The 10,279-nt window shown below is 47.0% G+C and overlaps 1 protein-coding gene across 1 annotated transcript; it reads right to left on the bottom strand.

The window, feature by feature from the left end:
• Positions 1-3,872: 3,872 nt before the first annotated feature.
• FCF1 (FCF1 rRNA-processing protein) lies at positions 3,873-9,033 on the bottom strand (the record flags this gene model as incomplete). Its single annotated transcript, XM_040332945.1, is given in 4 exon segments — positions 3,873-4,272; positions 4,355-4,449; positions 5,823-5,910; positions 8,961-9,033. Coding segments are annotated over 4 exon segments (305 nt in total), but the record flags the coding sequence as incomplete, so codon positions are not given.
• Positions 9,034-10,279: the final 1,246 nt, after the last annotated feature.

The raw sequence follows: 10,279 nt of genomic DNA, 5'->3' as shown, positions 1-10,279 counted from the left end.
GGGAGTGATTCTAACTGTGGGGGGCTGGGCTACCAGTGACACGACAGTGATCACTGCTCTCAATGACAGGGGGCAGTAGATCACTGTCCTGTCACTAGGCAGAACAGGGCAATGCCTTCTTTGCATCTCCCGGTTCTGCCGCTCCGTGGGACGATCGCGGGCATCCGGCGGACAAGTCCGCAGGACCCGCGGGCACGCTCAACAAGCACGCGGCAGGGGCGCACAGCGGCAAATTTAAAGCAACGTACAGGTACGTTGCTTTGCGAGAGTCGTGCCATTCTGCCGACGTATATGTACATGCGGCAGGCAGCAAGTGATTAAAGTGTTACTAAACCCACAACAGCAAAATGAATGGGCTCAAATTACACCACATTAAAGCGCATGTGAATTGCACAGGAATGCAGTGCAGTTCCTGTGCAAATCACATGCAGGTTATAGGGGGTAATTTACTAAAGGCAAATAGACTGTGCACTTTGCAAGAGCAGTCGCTCTAGACTAGAGCATGGTAAATGAGCAGAGGCTCTGTTGACTTCCATCATCCAATAGTGTGCAAGCAAAAAAGTTATTTTTTTTTTTTTTTTTTTATTCTCTTGCATGCGATTGGGTATTCTTTGCAAATTAAGCTTTACCTCATTTACTAAGCTCTGGAGCAACTGCACTTTGCAAAGTACACAGGCCCGGATCCACAAAGAACTTACGCTGGCGTATCTATTGATACGCCGCGTAAGTTCTAAGATGCCCCGTTGGATCTTTGTTGTGTATCCACAAAACAAGATACGACTGAATGTGGGCTCGGTCCGACTGACGTACGTCTTAGTACGCCGTCAGATCTTAGGTGCATATTTTCGCTGGCCGCTAGGTGGCGCTTCCATTGATTTCCGCGTAGAGTATGCAAATTAGCTAGATACGTCGATCCACGAACGTACGTCCGCCCGGCGCATTTTTTTACGTCGTTTACGTAAGGCTTTTTTCAGCGTAACGTTACCCATGCTCTATGATGTGTACGCAATGTTAAGTATGGACGCCGGGCCAGCGTCAAATTTTCCGTTCGCGAATAGGGCTTTGCGTAAATTACGTTCACGTCGAAAGCATTGACTATTTGCGACGTGATTTCAAGCATGCGCACTGGGATACCCCCACGGACGGCGCATCCGCCGTTCAAAGGAAAAAAAAACGTCATTTACGTGGGGTCAAGTTGAATTTACATAAAACACGCCCACATCTTAGTCATTTGAATTCCGCGCCCTTACGCTGACACATTTACACTACGCCGCCGTAACTTACGGCGCAAATTCTTTGCGGATACGGAAAATACGCTGTAAGTTACGGCGGCGTAGTGTATCTGAGATACGCTACGCCTGCCTTAAAGATAGGCAGATCTTTGTGGATCCGGGCCACAGTCTTTTTGCCTTTAGTAAATCAACCCCATAGTGTACACCCTCTTGTTTCTTTTCACCTTAATGCATCCTATGCATTAAGGTAAAAAAAACTTCTCAGACTAACCGACCCCTCAGCCCCCCCCGTTTTACTCACCTGACCCTCTTCGTTTCCTCGGCGGAGACGCACACTATACCTCTGTGCCCGGGGGTTCTCGACAAGGTAACCCTCCGGGAGAGCGCTCCTCCTCTAGGGGGTTATACAATGCGGGGAGGAGCCAATAGCGGGGCCCTAGAGGAGGATCGGGGCCACTCAAAAACAAGAAAACATAAGAACAATTACTTTAATGTTTATTACCGCTTTACACCACAAGCCGAGTGATCAATGGCCGCTGATTGCTCAGTCTCAAGCTTCAGTGAGTAAAGAGCGGGTTACTAGAAATCACTGTGTCTCTGCCCCTCTGAAATGCTGGACTGTGGAGGGGACTACCAGTCAGGCACCTGGGTGGATCCCAGGATCTCTGGATCAGCTGAGTGACATCAGCTGGCATCGGACTTTAGGCCAATGTTGGCCGATTACGTGTCATAGGATTGCAGAACGAAGTGTGCTCCTGTAACGTGCAGTGAAGTCCTTTTGATGCGGTGAAGTTGTCCTGTCCCCTTAGCAGAAAAACACCCCCAAAGCATAATGTTTCCACCTCCATGTATGACGGTGAGGATGGTGTTCTTGGGGTCATAGGCAGCATTCCTCCTCCTCCTCCAAACAAGGAAAGTTGAATTGATGCCAAAGAGCTTGACTTTGATCTCATCTGACCAAAACACTTTCACCCAGTTCTCCTCTGAATCATTCTGATGTTCATTATAAATCTTCACACAGTCCTGTACATGTGATTTCTTGAGCAGGGGGACCTTGCGGGTGCTGCAGGATTTCAGTCCCTCACAGTGTAGTGTGTTACCAATTGTTTTCTTGGTGACGATGGTCCCAGCTGCCTTGAGATCATCGACAAGATTCTCCCGTGTAGTTCTGGGCCGATTCCTCACCGTTCTCGTGATCAATGAAACTCCACGAGATGAGATGAGATCTTGCATGGAGCCCCATACTCTGCTGTCTGTTTACACCTGACTGGCTTCTGATCCGATTCGCTAAGACTGAGGAGGACAGAACGCCTTTCGGGTTTTTTTTTCCTCCCCATTAGCGGACCGGAGGTAGACGGTAGTGAACAAGTCCATTTACACCCCGCAAACCATAGGGCTGAATGTGACTACACTAAGGCCGCGATTCAGATACATTGTCGTATCTTTGAGCGGGTGTAGCGCATCTCATATGCGCTACGCCAACGTAACATTGAGAGGCAAGTACTGTATTCAGAAAGCACTTGCTCCCAAAGTTACGTTGGCGTAGCGTAAATGGGCCGGCGTAAGCCCGCCTAATTCAAAGTAGCAAGGCAGTGGGCGTGTTGTATTGTAATGAAGCGTCACCCCATGTAAATGCATGGCCGATTGAACGGCGCATGCTCAGAATCACGTCGCAAATACTCCCTAAGATACGTCGCCTCAATGCTTTCGACGTGAACGTAACTTACGCCCAGCCCCATTCACGTACGACTTACGCAAACGACGTAAAATACGACGCTGTTCCGACGTCCATACCTTAACATGACTTACACCTGCTTTATGAGGGGTAAACTTACGACCGGACGTAAGCCTTACGTAAACGGCGTAGCTAAACCTGACGGGCGCAAGTACGTTCGTGAATCGGCGTATCTAGGTAATTTGCATATTCAACAGGGCTGTGGAGTTGGAGGAAATTTTGGGTACCTGGAGTCCGAGTCGGAGTAAATTTTGGGTACCTGGAGTCCGAGTCGGAGTCAGCAAACAATGCACCGACTCCAACTCCGACTCCTACTAAATTTAGATTGTCGGAAAATTTAGGAGTCAAAACATTTATCTACCGACTCCACAGCCCTGATATTCAACGCGTAAATCTACGGAAGCGCCCCTTGCGGCCAGCGTAAATATGCACCCAAGATACGACGGCGTAAGGAGACTTACGTCGGCCGTATCTTGCAAAATTCAGGCGTATCTCAGTTCCTGAATCAGCGCATAGATACGACGGCGCACATTTGGACTAACAACGGCGTATCTGGAGATACGCCGTCGTAAGTCCTTTCTGAATCCGGCCCTAGGTCTCTAGCCGTCATGCTGAGCAAATGGCTGCGGGAATTTCGAAGTCACCAATTCAAAGCCATGTTAGGAGTTCTGACTTCTTTCTAACGTTCCTAACCTGTATACCTCCCAGGCTAATGGATCAAAGACCAAGGCGATTTCAGGAGGAGATAAGCCATGACACCCCCCCCCCCCCTGTCATGGGTTAGGGTTCTCTCTGTGGTGCACAATGGGAATTCCAGCACTGACGTAGAGGACATGGCTCTCCGTGAGGGTAGAAGATTGGTTGGTAAAATGAATTCATACGAGAAAGACAACAGAAGGAAAGAATCATGGGCTGGAAATTGTTTTAATTGTGACTTTACATTTATAAAAACTCTAGGTGTGTTTATAGAATAATATCTGTACAGAAGGTGATCAAAGGGGATACAATACTTGACAACAGAGCGAAACCCTGCCATATGTATATATTCACCAGGGGGGGGGCTAAGGGTCACTTTAAAGTTATTCATAGAGGCTTCTCCAACAATCCTTGCATTTGCTGAAGACCTGATTATACCTGTCCACAGGCTACTGAAGGCCCTTGGAAGAACATCATGGGATCCTGACAACTGACCAATCAAAATAATCAGTGATCTTAAACAGACCAATCACAACCAGTTCAATAGGTAAGCAGCAATCCTAAAAGCGCGGAGCTCCGTAGTCATCTGGCATTCTCTCAATATTATACCTGGAAAAGAAAAGAAAAAGTAATTCATCTTTATCAGGGAGAGGAGCCAACGTATGGGAGGGGCAACCGCAATTCATCTAACCTGTGACTGGAAATGTACATGATGGGAACTCCGGGAATCTTCCTGATCCTCCTTTTCAGGTCTCGGTCCACTGTGGCCACAATGTAACACTTATGCTGCAAACAAGAAGGAAATCTTACAAAAGTGCCTCCAGATTGCCTAGATGTATACCTTTCTATAGATGTATTGTATAACCTGTAATAGATGTATAGCTTCCTATAGATGTACTGTATACCCTGTAATAGATGTATACCATTCTATAGATGTATTGTATACCATGGGTAGGCAATTTTAAAGTTATCTGTTGTTAGGGCCAGTTCACACCAGAAGGCAATGCCAGAAAGGCATATTCCATGTGTGTTTTTTGCACCACGTTCAAAACGCACTGCTTTTGTGATCTACTGCAGGTGGTGATGATACATTGTTAACCCCAAACGTAGATTGCAAACGCAGTGTAAAAAAAAAAAAAGTATTAGAAAAGAGTGCAGGGCTCGGGAGTGCATTGCGCTCAGAAAGCAGGGGCCGGGAGTGCGCTGCGCTCAGAAAGCAGGGGCCGGGAGTGCGCTGCGCTCAGAAAGCAGGGGCCGGGAGTGCGCTGCGCTCAGAAAGCAGGGGCGGGGGGTAAAGTGAAAGGTGGCAGAGGAAACTGTTATGGGGGTGGCCCTGCCCATAGCAGTGTCCACTGCCTCTCCCTCACACACACACAGTAGTGTCCCCCCCTTTTTCCCATAGCAGTGTCCACTGTCCCCTTCACATTACAGCACCCCCCATCCCCCCCCCCCCCCCCCACACACACAGTTGTGCCCCCTTCTCTCCCATCGCAGCATTCCATTGCATCTTACCTGTGCACATGAGACCGAGAAGCATTACAGTTCTGGACAGGGGGCGGGAGCAGGAGCTGGCCGAGTGACTTTTCATATTAACAAGCAGGCAATTGGTTGCTAGGTCCTAAGCAACCAATCACCTGCGGGTTAACTAGAAAAGTTAACTTGGCCAGCCCTCCGCAAAGACCAGCATCTAGCAGGAGGAGGTGGGGGTCGGTGGCGCAGACCTGCTCCCGGTCTACTTGTCACCTAATCACAGTCGACAGGTAGTCCGCGATTGACAGGGTTGCCGACTTCCCATTGTATACCCTATAGATGTACTGTATTGCCTGTTATAGATGTAAACATGCCCATAGATCTACTGTATGCCCTCTAATATATACCCTCTTAACATGTATACCTACTGTGACAGAGGGAGGCCCTCTAACAGATGGTATACTTTCCTGTAGATGACTAACCTCTTATAGATATAATGTATTCCCTCTAGTAGATATATACCTTCCTATAGATGCACTGTATACTCTCTAACCTCTTATAGATATATACCCTCTTACACTTCAACCAAGCAATGACTGTTCATTCCCAGCTATCACCACCGCTAACCCATACACTGCCATGTCCACCACAAGGACTGGTACACACCTTTCACCCACTAGGGCACTTACCTGGGTGACTCTCTGTACCAAGCAGTCGTCGGCATATGTTCCTGCATGTGTGCACGGCAACCGCTCAAATGTTGTATCCTTGGCAATCCTGCAGGACACCAACCAGAAAATGTAGTGACACCACGAGACACACAGGAAGCACAACATTCTGACATCACTCACCAAACATGAGATAAGACAGTCTACAGTACAGGGCACACATCACAATTATGGGGGGTTTCAATAAACAATTCACAAATCCATGGGGAGTACATAACATTACAGACATCTACAGCCAATACACACAGGAAGATGTGTGGGATGTACAATATATCACTGTAAGCTCATCCGCACACACAGATTTATAATTCATGCACTTGGAAGAGACTGACACAGCTACACGTGGAGGACCAGTATGGACCTGACACAGCTACACATGGAGGACCAGTATGGACCTGACACAGCTACACATGGAGGACCAGTATGGACTGACACAGCTACACATGGAGGACCAGTATGGACTGACACAGCTACACATGGAGGACCAGTATGGAGTGACACAGCTACACATGAAGGACCAGTATGGACTGACACAGCTACACATGGAGGACCAGTATGGAGTGACACAGCTACACATGGAGGACCAGTATGGAGTGACACAGCTACACATGGAGGACCAGTATGGACTGACACATCTACACATGGAGGACCAGTATGGAGTGACACAGCTACACATGGAGGACCAGTATGGAGTGACACAGCTACACATGGAGGACCAGTATGGAGTGACACAGCTACACATGGAGGACCAGTATGGAGTGACACATCTACACATGGAGGACCAGTATGGAGTGACACAGCTACACATGGAGGACCAGTATGGACTGACACATCTACACATGAAGGACCAGTATGGACTGACACAGCTACACATGGAGGACCAGTATGGAGTGACACAGCTACACATGGAGGACCAGTATGGAGTGACACAGCTACACATGAAGGACCAGTATAGAGTGACACAGCTACACATGGAGGACCAGTATGGAGTGACACAGCTACACATGGAGGACCAGTATGGAGTGACACAGCTACACATGGAGGACCAGTATGGAGTGACACAGCTACACATGGAGGACCAGTATGGAGTGACACAGCTACACATGGAGGACCAGTATTGGACCTGACACAGCTACATATGGAGGTCTGGTATGGAATGCCATGGCTACACCTGCAGCAAGCAACATGGACTGACACGGTTACACATGGAGGCCTGGTATGGACTCACACAGCTATATGTGGAGTAGCAGTATGGACAGACACAACTACACATGACTTGTACACATAAAGATTAGAATTTGATTTAAAGTGCCAGCAGATATACAGTGCCCTGCAAAAGTATTCACCCCCCTTGGCTTTTTACCTATTTTGGTACATTACAGCCCTTAGTTCAATTTTTTTTTAATCTGAATTATATGTGATGGATCAGAACACAATAGTCTAAGTTGGTGAAGTAACATTAGAAAAATAGAGACATAAAACTAATTTTTCAGAAATAAAAAACAATAATTGGCATGTGCGTATGTATTCACCGCCTTTGTTATGAAGCCCATAAAAAGCTCTGGTACAACCAATTACCTTCAGAAGTCACATAATTAGTGAAATGATGTCCACCTGTGTGCAATCTAAGTGTCACATGATCTGTCATTACATAGACACACCTTTCGGAAAGGCCCCAGAGGCTGCAACACCTCAGCAAGAGGCACCACTAACAAAACACTGCCACGAAGACCAAGGAACTCTCCAAACAAGTAAGGGACAATGTTGTTGAGAAGTACAAAAAATATGATATATATGTGCATATATAAATTTATATATATATATTATATATATATATATACACACAAATCTTTGATGATCCTTAGGAGCACTATCAAATCTATCATAAAGAAATGGAAAGAACATGGCACAACAGCAAACCTGCCAAGAGACGGATGCACACCAAAACTCACGGACCGGGCAAGGAGGGCATTAATCAGAGAGGCAGCACAGAGACCTAAGGTAACCCTGGAGGAGCTGCAGAGTTCCACAGCAGAGACTGGAGTATCTGTACATAGGGGGACAATAAGCCGTACGCTCCATAGAGTTGGGCTTTATGGCAGAGTGGCCAGAAGAAAGAAATTACTGTCAGCAAAAAACAAAATGGCACGTTTGAGTTTGCGAAAAGACATGTGGGAGACTCCCAAAATGTACGGGAGAAAGGTGCTCTGGTCTGATGAGACTAAAATTTAACTTTTTGGCCATCAAAGAAAATGCTATATCTGGCGCAAAACCCAACACATCACATCACCCAAAGAACACCATCCCCACTGTGAAACATGGTGGTGGCAGCATCATGCTGTGGGGATATTTTTCAGCAGTCAGGACTGGGAAACTGGTCGGAGTCGAGGGAGAGATGGATGGTGCTAAATACAGGGATATTTTTGAGCAAAACCTGTAGCACTCCGTGTGATTTAAGGCCGGGAGGACGGAGGTTCACCTTCCAGCAGGACAATCACCCCAAACACACTGCTAAAGCAACACTTGAGTGGTTTAAGGGGAAACATGGAAATGTGTTGGAATGGCCTAGTCAAAGCCCAGACCTCAATCCAAAAGAAAATCTGTGGTCAGACTTAAAGATTGCCGTTCACAAGCGAAAACCATCCAACTTGGAGGAGCTGGAGCAGTTCTGCAAGGAGGAGGAATGGGCAAAAATCCCGGTGGTAAGATGTGGGAAGCTCATAGAGACTTATCCAAAGCAACTTGGAGCTGCGATAGTCGCAAAAGGTGACTCTACAAAGTATTGAGTTTAGGGGGGTGAATCGTTATGCACATTAACTTTTTCTGTTATTTTGTCCCATGTGTTGTTTGCATCACAATAAAAAAATAAAATAAAATCTTCTAAAGTTGTGGACGTGTTCTGTAAATTAAATGATGCAAATCCTCAAACAATCCGTGTTAATTCCAGGTTGTGAGGCAACAAAACACAAAAACCGCCAAGGGGGGTGAATACTTTTGCAAGGCACTGCATTTTCTTTTCATCCAGAGTTTGATCTCTTCCTTGATATTAAAACTAAAAAAGGCGCATCAACCCTAGCCCCTCCGACTAGAAATACTGACCTGAGAGCAACTCTGTACTTCTGTCCCAGTTTTTCCAGCTCAGCCATGACACAGTCTGTGATACATGGCACACCTGGTGGAAAACAAAACAATAGTGATGGCACAGAGACACTACAGTGACGGGTGAAAGAACTGGTCCCAGGTAGAGAGGTGGCTGAAAAGTGGAGACTGGCGTCTTGATTTAGCATATAAAAAAGGTAAGGGCAGCTACATTTGGGAGGCAAGTTAATATAGGGACACACTGGGTACAGGCAATAGAGGGTAAGGGCTGGCAATCTGAGACTGCTGGGGGTACAGATCATATTGGGCATGGATGGGGGTACAGATCATATTGGGCATGGATGGAGGTACAGATCATATTGGGCATGGATAGAGGTACAGATCATATTGGGCATGGATAGAGGTACAGTTCATTTTGGGCATGGACGGGGGTACAGTTCATTTTGGGCATGGACGGGGGTACAGTTCATATTGGGCATGGATGGGGGTACAGTTCATATTGGGCATGGATGGGGGTACAGTTCATATTGGGCATGGATGGGGGTACAGTTCATATTGGGCATGGATGGGGGTACAGATCATATTGGGCATGGATGGGGGTACAGATCATATTGGGCATGGATGGGGGTACAGATCATATTGGGCATGGATGGGGGTACAGATCATATTGGGCATGGATGGGGGTACAGATCAAATTGGGCATGAATGGGGGTACAGATCATATTGGGCATGAATGGGGGTACAGATCATATTGGGCATGAATGGGGGTACAGATCATATTGAGCATGGATGGGGGTACAGATCATATTGGGCATGGATGGGGGTACAGATCATATTGGGCATGAATGGGGGTACAGATCATATTGGGCATGAATGGGGGTACAGATCATATTGGGCATGAATGGGGGTACAGATCATATTGGGCATGAATGGGGGTACAGATCATATTGGGCATGGATGGGGGTACAGATCATATTGGGCATGGATGGGGGTACAGATCATATTGGGCATGGATGGGGGTACAAATCATATTGGGCATGGATGGGGGTACAGATCATATTGGGCATGGATGGGGGTACAAATCATATTGGGCATGGATGGGGGTACAAATCATATTGGGCATGGATGGGGGTACAAATCATATTGGGCATGGATGGGGGTACAAATCATATTGGGCATGGATGGGGGTACAAATCATATTGGGCATGGATGGGGGTACAGATCATATTGGGCATGGATGGGGGTACAGATCATATTGGGCATGGATGGGGGTACAGATCATATTGGCATGGATGGGGGTACAGATCATATTGGGCATG

The sequence above is a fragment of the Rana temporaria genome, chromosome 13 (assembly GCF_905171775.1).
Source record: "Rana temporaria chromosome 13, aRanTem1.1, whole genome shotgun sequence".
Lineage (NCBI taxonomy): Eukaryota > Metazoa > Chordata > Amphibia > Anura > Ranidae > Rana > Rana temporaria.
This window is presented reverse-complemented; position numbering and strand designations above follow the sequence as displayed.